The sequence below is a fragment of the Vombatus ursinus genome, unplaced genomic scaffold, assembly GCF_900497805.2.
Source record: "Vombatus ursinus unplaced genomic scaffold, bare-nosed wombat genome assembly UNPS02007743.1, whole genome shotgun sequence".
NCBI classification, from domain to species: Eukaryota; Metazoa; Chordata; class Mammalia; order Diprotodontia; family Vombatidae; genus Vombatus; species Vombatus ursinus.
The window spans coordinates 89,258-101,394 of NW_020947521.1; the positions used below are offsets into that span (position 1 = coordinate 89,258).

A 12,137-nucleotide genomic window follows, 5' to 3' on the forward strand; every position below is an offset into this window, starting at 1 on the left:
TTGTTTCAACCATTTGTAATGTATTGATCCAGATCAATTTTTAAGATCTGCCATGGCAGCATGATATTTATTGTTCTGGCTATGTCACTATGAATTTTTATTTTTTATCCTTGATATGCATGAACCAAGAGAAAAATAAATGTAGCCCCTGAGATTTGAGAATTTTTTTTTACACCTGTTTGTGTGGAATTTTTTAATCCTTGATGCATTTTAATGCCCTCGTCTATGTTTGGGCATAGATTCTCAAGAGGTTGAATCCCAAATGCTGTTATACCCAACATAAATATGGTACTCCCATACAATGATAATTCCTTGGCATCTAAACATATCAACTCCCTCTACCCAAAGGTACCACTTGTCTCCTTTACTATTGCTATAGAAGTATATAGTTTGTTTTTTTTTTTGATGCTGTAGCTATCCAGGGCTCATTTCAGTCAAGCATGTCTATTCCTCCTGTCATGTGAACATTCACAGCTCTTGCATTTCCTTAGTTCTGTGATTCATTTGATGTTTAAAAAAGATTTGTTTCTCTATATTTACTTCCTTGTGGCATCAGAGATCTGAAAGTTGGAAGTATGCACTGAGTGCTATTATAGTGTCACAGCTTAGTGAATGAATTCAGTTCATAGGATTATGGAGTTAGGATTAATAAGAGCCTTAGAAGTTATCTAGTCTAATTGTCTTATTTTCCAGATGTGGAAATTAAGGTCTAGAAATGCTAAGTGATTAGTCCAAGGCCACACAGGTATTAAGAGTAGCTGGAGTTCAAACACTGACTGCAAATTTTTTCTTCTGGTCTGATCAAACATCCTAATATGTTGCAAAAACAATTATCTGATAGAAAATGATTAGCTAATAACATGGATGTTTTTCTCGAGGGGTGTGTGTGTGTGTGTGTGTGTGTGCGTGTGTGTGTGCGTGTGTGTGTTTTGAAGAGCACCTTTTTCACTCAAGTCACAGACTGAAGTTTTGGGGTGAGTAAAGGAGTTATATTCATGTGAAACTTATTAATATTTTAATAAGAAGAATTCTGAAAATGGAAAGGGTTCTATTAATAGGAAGCAGTATAATATAGTGGAAAGAGCCCTGGCTTGAGTCAGATCATCTGGGTTCAAGTCTTTCCCCTGACATTACCTATGTCACCTTGGACTAAAAAGTCACATAAGTCCTCTAAGCCTATGTGTTTTCATCTGATACATGAAAGGTAGAAACCAGATGGTGTTTGACATGTCTTCCAGCTCTAGATCCTGGTCTTGGGGACTTCAAAGGCCATCTAGACCAAGTCTTTAATTTTACAGACGAGAAAACTGAGGTTGGAGGAGTTGAAATGACTTACTTGCCCAGTAGATAGTAAACAACAAAGGAAGGATTTGAATCCAGGTTCTCAAACTCCCAAACCTGAGCTCTTGCCAACATACCACACTGCATCCTATTAATTCAAGCCTTTTCATTTACAGAATTCTTCTTGCTAAGTTATTAACCAATATATTGGTTTGATTTCTTTATTTACCCCAAAGTTTCAGGTTCATATAGGAGGAAAAAGTATTTCACAGAATATACACAGAAACACAGTATGTATACATTCAAGGAGACAAACATCCTTGTTATGAATTAACCATCTATCAGACCCTGATTCTATGTAGCAAAAAAAGAATTGTTCTTCGAATAGGGACACCTAATACCTATTAGCTGTGTGACAATTGATAAGTCACAATCTCTGGAAGCCTCAGTTTAAACTTCCTCAACTCTAAAATGGGTAAAATAATACCTGTGTTTACCTACCTTACTGAGTTTTCATGAGGAAATCACTCCAAAATTTAAAGATCTGCATAAGTGTGAGTTATTAGTACTACTGTCATGTGATTATAGTGCTTCTAAATATCCATCTGAGGAAACATAGTGTTGCCCCTTATAGGTAAAACATCTCCCTGAACTTTCCTCCATATTTGTTATTTATATCAGGAAGAGATAATTATAAATGCCAAGTTCTCTTCTATTGCTCATCTACCACACCTCCCCCACCTCCTCTTTCTTTCTCCTACAAGGGTATTCCCTTTACTTTCTCTTCCTTTTCTTCTTTCTCCTCTGGCTGCAACTTGAACCACCCAAAGCATCCATGAGCATTGCCACTCATGGCTTCTGTAGTTAAAGAAGTTGCTTATTCAGTGGTAACAACTAACCTACAATATTCTTTTATACAGTTAGGTCAAACTTCACTACTTAAAACAGTCAAATCATCTGTATTTAAATACAGATAAAATTATAAAATCACAGAACTTTTCTGATGCTTAGGAGCATCCACATGGATACTCTCTCCATAGGTGAAAATCTCCCCTCCTCTTTTCCCTCCACCCTATGGTTTACATCTGGTGAGATTTATATCCACATCCTCCCCAAAATTCTGCATAAAAGGTTTACAGAGTACTCTAAGGATCTTCCTATGGATCTTTCCCCATATTTCATAACTACAGTATTTCAGCTCTAATAATACTAATATTAATAGTTAATATTTATATGGTACTTTAACATGTAGAAAAAGCTGTACATTATTTCATTCAACTTCCACAACTACCCTGTGAGGTAGCTGTTATCATTATTTCCATTTTATGGGTAAGGAAAGTGAGGCTGTAAGAGGGTTAGTGACTTGCCCAGGATCAAACAGCTACTAAGTGTCTGAGGCTGGATTTGAAGTCAGGAAAATGAGCCTTCCTGCCTCCACATGTGGCACTCTATCCACTGTGCTACTTAGCTGCTTGATTCTCTAGGTAAAGGACTGAAATTCATAATCCTGACTCTGACACTGAGTATTTGACCTTGGGCTAGTCACAGAACCTTTGTGTTCTTTCATCTGTGAAATGAGGAGGTTAGATTACATGGCTTCAGAGTTCCTTTCTAGGTAGAAATCCAAGATACTAGAGACAATCATTTCACACATCAGTGTAGGCTGAAGGGGACTTGATTGCCTTCTTTCACTAAAGGGCCCCAGCTCTGAGCTAACTTGGGCTAAGTTCAGCCCTGGGAGAATCTGACCTTGAAAGAAAGAGGGTAAGACTCCCTACATTCTCTGGCTTTATATACCCCTACACCAGAATGCCAGGAAAAAGCAAAGAAAGCTCAGATTAGTTCCTTAAGTCTCTCCTAAAGGGAGGAGATGAGTATTTAAAGTACAGTGTAGATTAGGTATTGGAAGGCTATTTATCTCTGCAAACAAAAGAAATGCTTAAAAGACAAAAAAAGAGCAATCACTGTTAGTTTAGGCTTGGCAGCATCTGCTTCTCTTAACTCCTTCAGAATCTTAGCTCTGAGGTCTTTTACTTCTAAGCAGAATATGAAAGAGATCTTGCTTTTATTGTTCTGACAATCCTTTTTGGCTTTAGGATCCACCTTGTTTTAGAGTCATCAGTCCCAATTCAGTCAGTTATACTTCCCATACTGTTTTGGGGTTCTTGTGCAGATGAGTGGCCAGGAGCAATGGCATGAATACATTCTGTGTCTTAGAGGCAAGTTCATTGTCTAGCTAGCCTCTATACATGCAATTTAGCTATTAAAACCTCAGACCTTTTCTAGGGTATATTCTGTATCTGAAGGCTTTTACATTTCAAAGTATCTGTTTTTTAGCCTCACCAGATTCCCATTTTTTGACCAAGCTTCACCAAGGCACTTCCTCTTACACATTGGGATAACCCTGAAGGTTCTTTGCCCCCATTTTGCGTGTTGGTGAAACAGCAGATTTTTTTTTTACAAAGAGATCTTTACCGAGAAGGTATAGCAAAGAGAGAAGTTACAAAATCATACCATAAAACAAGAGCATACTCTTCTCTTGTATGCATAGGATGCCTAGGGAGAATAGATTCAAGTTTAATGTAGTTGGTACAAAACATTCTCTCTTCCCTCTCATTTAATACACTACATCCCTCCTCCACAATTATAAAGTCTCTGGGAAGAATGGGCTCAAACTTGAATCACAAAGGTAGCATGGCATATGTCTTTCTGAGGGATGGCCCTGGTAGTCTTTTTCTCCCTTTAATAAAGCTCCATTATTTAATTTCTGATAAATGGTGTTGGATATGGGTGCATCAGTTATCTGCATGGCTGTTCTGGTTTGGGGTGCTGGGAACCCCAACATGTAAGTCATGTGGGACAGGATTCATGCTGGACCCCTAAAGGGACCCCAAAGCCCCTGAACCAAGTCTCTGGTGCTTGCCTGAGGTACCTGGCCCATCCCAGTATAATCCTTTTTACTGCCCTTTCATTGTGGCCCTCATTGTCTGCACCTGGTCCCACCCCAGGCTATTTTGCCACTTTTGAATACCATTTAGATCCCTTCTCTGTTATCTTCTAGTCACCCCATGCTATTGGTAAAACCTTGATTATATCCAGATCTTCCCATAGTCTTTCTGTATATGTGTCCATCTTGCTCCCATTAAATTGCTCAGATACCTTAAGAGTCTGTCCTGCTTGTATTAGTGTCACAAATAGCATGGATTCTTAAAATCTCACCTACCCCAACCAGTATTTTAATAAACTTTGTATCTGACTGAAAGAAAGCTTGATTTGAATTCTTTTGAGGCAGAACCTGCACCTTTTGCCCCTGAATTTAAAGGTTCTGAGTACTCATAGATCACAATATAAGGGTACAGGGGAGTCTGCCTGGAAAGAATTCAACCATTCAAGCTTTCTTTCAGTCAAAATAGTAAGGTTTATTGCAACACCAATAGAAGTGAGCTCCATTGTAAGTAAATCTGCAGCTAAATTGGGGTGAGAATGATACTTCTATACAGAAAAAAGAAAAAAAAAGAATCAGTGAGAAGATCTGGATGTTATTAAGGATTTGTAAGTAGCCTGGGGTGTGCCAGGAGCAGAGAATGAAAGGAGTTAGGCAGTTGGAGAGCCACAGTGAAAGGGCAGTTAAAAGGATTACTGAGGTTCAGATTCTTAAAATCTAGCCACTGCTTAGATTCTTATAAACTAGCCAATAGTTTACTAACATTCATACTCTTTAAGTGTCTGCTCAATATGATGGATGTTGTAATAAACCTTGACTTTGGTTGAAAAAAAAGAAAAAAAGAATTATTGAGCATCTAGGTGGGCTGGACTGGGCCAGATGTCTCATGCAAAATGCCAGGTTGTGGGGGAAAAATGTTCAGGGACTGGGCTGCTTTCAAAGACACAGTCTTTTCCTTTTAGGGTCCAGGTCCCAACACTGTATCAGCTGTACTGGGTCCTTACAGGACTCAATGTTTCATCTGATGGACAGATTAGCTGGTGGGATTAATCATGCAGGTCCCTCAGCTGCTGTATCAACTTCTCATTAAATTTGGCTGCTACTACTATTGACTTCAGTTAGTGGTTAGGCATCTCATGGCTTTGATGGATCCTCTGGCTTCACCAGTTTTCTGAGCTCTCCCATCTCATTCACTTAATATCCAGAAATACAAATATAAATAATGCTCCTAATAACATAACAGCAGGGTGGGAGATAGGGCTGCTGCTGTCCCACATCTGGAAGTTCTCATCAGATCTTGCCTGGCTTACTGCTGGAAAGGAAAGAAATGGACATAGCAATCCTTTTCTACATAAACTCATTTCTGCTACAGTGCATACTGAGTCATCAGTTCCTCCAGTTCTACAGGAACTAGAAGACTCCTTTTCACCATATAGCACCACACTCTCAGGCACTGATAGTCAGAAGTAGGCTCAGTAAATCTCCACAAATTGTATTAGTAAGAGGCAGGGAACATCTCACATGTTTTATATAACTTACCAGGAAGGGCAAATCTAAGCATGCTCAAAAGACTGAGACTTACTTGCCAAATCCCCTCATTAAGATAAAATATGGATATGGGATGACTTTGGGCAGAAAAGAACCAGCTGCTAAAGAAGATGGCAGCTATGAAAATAAGAATTTTATGTTGAAGAGATGTTGAAAATAAGGCTTGGACTATCAGGAAGAATTGCTAGAACACTTTAGCATTCACTATGGTGAATTGGTAAAGGGCAAATTGAATCAAATTGATAATCATTTATGAAGTGCCTACTATGTGCCAGGCACTGTGCTAAGTGCTGGAGACGCAAAAAGGCAAAAACAGTCTCAGTCCTCAAGGAGCTCACATTCTAATGGGGACAGACAATATGCCAACAGCTATGGACAAACAAGACATATTCAGGATCAATGGGAGACAGATGCAAGACATTATATTAAAGAGTTCCCTCCTTGGGGTTTCAGTGATGGAGTCCCAATCTTTCCCTGAGCTCAGGGCATCAAGCAGAGGAACAGAGGGAATAAAGAAAAGGTATTAGTAGATTTTGGAGATATTCAACTTGGGACAATTATTAACTAAATAGGAAAGAGCAGAAATCACAAAATAAAACAGATAATGTTGACAACATGAAACTGAAAACCTTTATATGAAAAAATCAATGCAGCCTTTAAATCTCCAGCTGCTTTTTTTTTTTCAATTTTAATGACAGGAAACAGTGTCTCCTTACCCCATCCTTTATTCATTCTATTACCCTAAGATACGATAAGATAAAAAAGAAACTGTCAATTGAGAAAAAAAACTTTGCATCAAATGTTTCTGAAGTTTGGATCTAATATTCAAAATCCATTGAGAAATGAAACAAAGATATAAGATCAAGAGCCATTTCTATTGGATAAGTGGTGAAAGGATATGAGCCAAGATTTTTTTTTTTGACTTGCATAGCATTAACAATTCTATGGAAATTTGGTTCCAATCACTAATAATATGTGAAATGTAAATCAAAATAACCCTGAGGTTCATTTAACATCCAGCAAAATGACAAAGATGACAAAAAGCATACAATGTTGTTGGATCTGAGAACTGGTCTAACCATTTGGGAAAGAAATTTGGAATTATGCTTTTAAAAAGTGGCCAAAATGTCCCTATTCTTTGGCCCATAGATACAGATAAGATATATGTGCTGATTGAGATATATGTGAGAAATTGTGAGAAAACTCTTTGCCTCCATCTTTGGATCTGTCTGGGTTTCTGATCAGCACAACCTAGGTCTTTATTTAAACATCTCTAAGCAGCAGGTAGAGATGGCCAAGTTTCCCAGCCACACACGGCTAGGTTCAAGCAATGCAATAAGGTTTTCTCACAATTTCCACAACTGAATAAAATTTTCTCACAAGACAGAAATTGAATAGAAAGAAAAGTAAACTATCTCCAAAATTGAGTCACAAGATAGAGTCAGTGTGGTTCTCTCAATTGCCTTAATTTTCACTGTCGCTTACTCCATTCCTCCCAATTTTCCCCCTTTTGATTCATTAGGGAGTGGAAACTATACTCTCCAACCTCCCCCAATGGATTATTTATCTGTAAGCCAAATCTGTAAGGTTTATTTCCCCAGATATTCATAATCATAAGTCAGGTTACAGATCAAACTACTTAGAGAGCTCCTAAAGGCCTAGTTTTGAGAAGGAGATTTATATGTCATCAAGGTAACCAAGAAAACCTAAGCACACACTCCATGAAACAAAAGGCCAAAGCAATATAATGAGCTTCAATATTAATTAGCATCAAGTCACTCTGTATCCTAATAACCCACTTCCAATGTCTATTTAATCAGCCCATTTTGAGTCTAGTTGCAGATGTCCCATGTGGTCATCTGGTCCCTGGATCTTTCCCCTCCCTTCTGGAATAGGCCTCATTTTCAAGGCAGCTCTGAAGGGCGTACAACTTCTCTGGATCTAGATAACTTGTACAGGTTCCTAGATAATTCTGATAAAATCTCTTAATAGCAACGCTTTATACAATTTAGTACAGTCTCTCAAATTTGGTCGTCCAAACCTGAAATTTCAGAGAATTTCAGTTTTTGTATACCATTTGCTGTTTTCATCTTTACATCAACCCTGTACCGATGTAAGAATCATTAAACAAAATTCATGAGTGTTTTGATTATAAAGATACTTTAAAAATGAACAAAAATTCACTTTCTTTACAATTTTTTAAAATTAAAGTCTATTCATTTATTTATTTTTATTTAATGAATTTATTTTTATCAACAATCACTTTCATATGCTTTTGAGTTTAAAATTTTTCTCCCCTTCCTTCCCTACCACCCTTCCCAAGATGGCACACAATCTGATATAGGCTATACATATACATTCCTATTGAACATATTTTCACCTTAGTAATGTTATAAGTAAAAATTAGAACCAATAGGAGGAACCACCAGAAAGAGGAAACAAAACTCAGCAGAAGAAAAAAATAGCAAATATTATGCTTCAATCTGCATTGAAACTCCATAGTTCTTTCTTTGTAAGTTGATAGCATTTTTCATCACGAGGCTTTTGGAGATGTCTTTGATCCTTGTATTGCTGGGAAGGCTGAAGTTTATCAATGTTAGTCATCATACAACATGGCTGTTACTGTGTACAATATTCTCTTGTTTCTGCTCACTTCACTCAGTATCAGACCATACAAGTCTTTCCAGGTTTTTCTGAAGTCAGCCTGTTCATCATTTCTTATAGCACAGTAGTATTCCATTGCATTCATATTCCACAACTTGTTCAGCCATTTCCCAATTGATGGGCATCGTCTCAATTTCCAATTCTTTGCCGCCACAAAAAGAGCTGCTTTCAATATTTTTGTGTATGTGGGTCCTTTTCCCATTTGTATGATCTCTTTGGGATATAATCCTAAAGGTGCTATTGCTGGGTCAAAGCGTGTGTACTATGCCCAAAGGGAAATTGCTCTCCAAAATGGTTGCATCATTTCACAACTAAAAGGAGTTTATTTTTAAAAAACACCAAGGCTGACACCCATTGGTGAGATGGCCATAGCAGATCAATGCAGCCTTTAAATCTCCAGCTGCTTTTTTTTTTTTTCAATTTTAATGACAGGAAACAGTGTCTCCTTACCCCATCCTTTATTCATTCTATTACCCTAAGCCCTTAGGACTTTTGTTCATGTAACAGACTATCTGGTTCTATTTACAATTACTGAAACTTGTTTTTTGAGCCTCTTGCAAATTTTTATTAATTTTGGAATATAATTATCATTGCATACTTGAAATTAAGTGACTGTATTCTAGAGATTCTTTTTTCTCTGTATAAATCAATTTATTTATTTTTAGTTTTCAACATTCACTTCCACAAGATTTTGAGTTCCAGATTTGTTCCCCATCTCACCCCTCCCCCCAGCCCAAGATGGCATGCATTCTGAATACACCTACCCCTAGTGTGCCCTCTCTTCTATCACCACTCCCCTTCTTTTATCCCCTTCCCCTTCTATTTTCCTGTAGGGTAGGATAGATTTCTATACCCCATTGCCTGTATATCTTATTTCCCAGTTGCATGTTAAAACAAATTATAACATAAGTATTTAAAACTTTGGTTTCCAAATTCTCTCCCTTCCTCCCTCCCCACTCATCCTCATTGAAAAGGCAAACAATTTGATACAGGTTATACATGTGTAGTCATGCAAAACACGTCTATAGTCATCATGTTGTGAAAAACTATCTGTATTTTCCTTTATCCTATCTCATTTCCCATTTATTCTATTCTCTTTTTTGACAGTGTCCCTCCTTAGAAGTGTTTGCTTCTGATTACCCTCTCCCCCAATGTGGCTTCTCTTTTATCATCCCCTCCTCTCTCTTACACCCTTCCTCCCTATTTTCCTGTAGCGTAAGATAGATTTCCATATCCAATTGAGTGTGTATGTTATTCTTTTCTTAAGCCAAATCTGATGAGAATAAGATTCACTCATTCCCTCTCAACTTCCTCCACTTCCCCTCCAGTGTAAAAGCTTTTTCTTGTCTGTTTTGAGATAATTTACCCCATTGTACGTCTCCCTTTCTCTTTCTTTCATTCTAATCCTCTCTCACCCCTTATTTTAATTTTTAGATATCATCCCTTCATCTTCAACTCACCCTGTGACCTTTATCCATCTATCTATCTATCTATCTGTCTGTCTGTCTGTCTGCCTGTCTGTCTCTCTCTATCTACCTATCTATCTATGCATATATATTTTTTCTCTCTCCAACAACCCCAATACTGACAAAGGTCTCATGAGTTACAAATATCTTCTTTCCATGTAGGAATGTAAACAATTCATCTTCTATAAGTCTGTTATGATTTCTGTTTCCTGTTTACCTTTTCATGCTTCTCTTGAGACTTGAACTTGAAAGTCAAATTTTCTACTCAGCTCTGGTCTAAAAAATGAAATAAAATAAAAAAGCCGACTGAGCTGTTCAGTTAGTTGGATTCCTTATGGCCTATCTCTGTGGATGAACCATTGTAATGTAGGCACATCAGATGTAAACCAAACTTCCAACATGTTGAACTGACCAAGTGTTTCAAATATGAACTAAATTTGCTGTAGTGGCAGATGCCCAGGCTTTTTCTGAACCAAGTGTCAGGTTATTTAGAGTAGTTTTCATCCCAACCCCATCTCTTTCTATTGAAATCCCACTGATTCTGAGATCAAGCTCTGATACCTGCAGCTCCATGAAGGGATCCCTGACTTCCTTCTTCTGTATTTTCAGAGCCCATTACTTGTATGAGCCATTTTCTTATACATTTACTGTACTACAGTTTGTGTGATGGTTATTTATTGATGTGTCTGATATCCCCTCCTTTGTCTAATTCATGTTTCTGTTGTATTTGCATTGTTGTCTAGTGTAGGGTCTTACAAATATTAGATCAGCAATAAATATTTATTCAATAGATAAGAAATCCTCAGATTTTAGTTTTGTATTTCTTGCTAATCATCATTTTTTTTTTGTCTTAACAGGCACTATTTGAGAACAGATGACTGGCAAGAACTCCACTGCTTTGACAAAATTCTTCATTTTAGGGTTAACAGATGACCCAACCCTTCATGTCTTCTTCTTTGTGGTATTTCTAGGAATCTATATTGTCATTTTACTTGGCAATCTCAGTATCATAATAGTGATACAAAGGAGTTTCCAACTTCACACTCCAATGTACCTTTTCCTCAGTCACTTGGCTTTTGTGGATATTGGGCTTTCCTCATCTATTATGCCTGTGATGCTCATGAATTTCCTTGGGGCCATAACCTCAATCCCTTTGCAAGGCTGTGTGGTCCAACTGTTTTCTTTGGCTTTCTTTGGGACAGCAGAGGGCTTCCTGCTGGCTGTGATGGCCTATGATCGCTATGTGGCCGTCTGTAGCCCCCTACTCTATTCCACTCACATGTCTACCAGGGTCTGCACTCTGTTACCCATCACATCCTACCTGGGTGGTTGTGTGAATGCTTGGACTTTTGCTGGTTGCTTATTGGATTTGTCTTTTTGTGGACCCAATAAAATCAATCACTTCTTCTGTGACTATCCACCTTTACTGAAACTTTCATGTTCCCATGTTCCCCTTGCTGAAATTCTTCCTTCTTTCTGTGCAGGATCAATAATTGTAATAACCATTTTAATCATAACTATCTCTTATATATTCATCCTTTTCTCAGTCCTGAAGATACGCTCCATTGAGGGGAGATCCAAAGCTTTCTCTACATGTGCCTCCCACCTTACTGCCGTTACACTGTACTTTGGGACCATTACATTCACTTATGTGATGCCCAAGTCAATATATTCAAGTGATCAGAACAAAGTGGTGTCTGTTTTCTACACTGTAATGATCCCCATGTTGAATCCCCTGATTTACAGTCTGAGGAACAAGGAATTGAAGGGGGCCATGAAAAAATTAATAGGCACTTATTTTTATAGATTGAATTCAGTTCACCATTAAACATTTTCATAGTTCAAGGCATTATGTTAATGATATAAAGACAAAAAATATAATAGGTCCTGGCCATGAACAGCTTACATTCTATTCTAATAATTAGGTCTGAGTAGCACCAATAAATGAGCTTGAAAATTTTTATATAGTCATTATTATGAATTAAATTGGTGAATTTAAATGTGCTGAAAATAAAAGCCAATGAATCTGATGTTGTTTGATCTGATGTTTGATTTGATGTTGATTGGTAGTCCGAAGGAAATCCAGGTTTTTGTCATCATTTTGAATGCAGATGTGGTTATCACATTCCTGTATGGTGAACCTTCCATATTTCAAGTGCCACCTTTACTAGTAATATTTTTGTCTTCCATATGAGATATGGTTCTTTCTTGTCATGATGCACATTCAGAAGAAG

The 12,137-nt window shown here is 37.6% G+C and overlaps 1 protein-coding gene across 1 annotated transcript; it reads left to right on the plus strand.

Moving 5' to 3' along the window:
* The first annotated feature begins 10,777 nt into the window (after nucleotides 1-10,777).
* LOC114033978 (olfactory receptor 491-like) lies at nucleotides 10,778-11,731 on the plus strand. The gene has a single exon (XM_027849614.1). The coding sequence runs from the start codon at nucleotides 10,778-10,780 to the stop codon at nucleotides 11,729-11,731; it is 954 nt and encodes a 317-aa protein (XP_027705415.1).
* The last annotated feature ends 406 nt before the right edge of the window (nucleotides 11,732-12,137 follow it).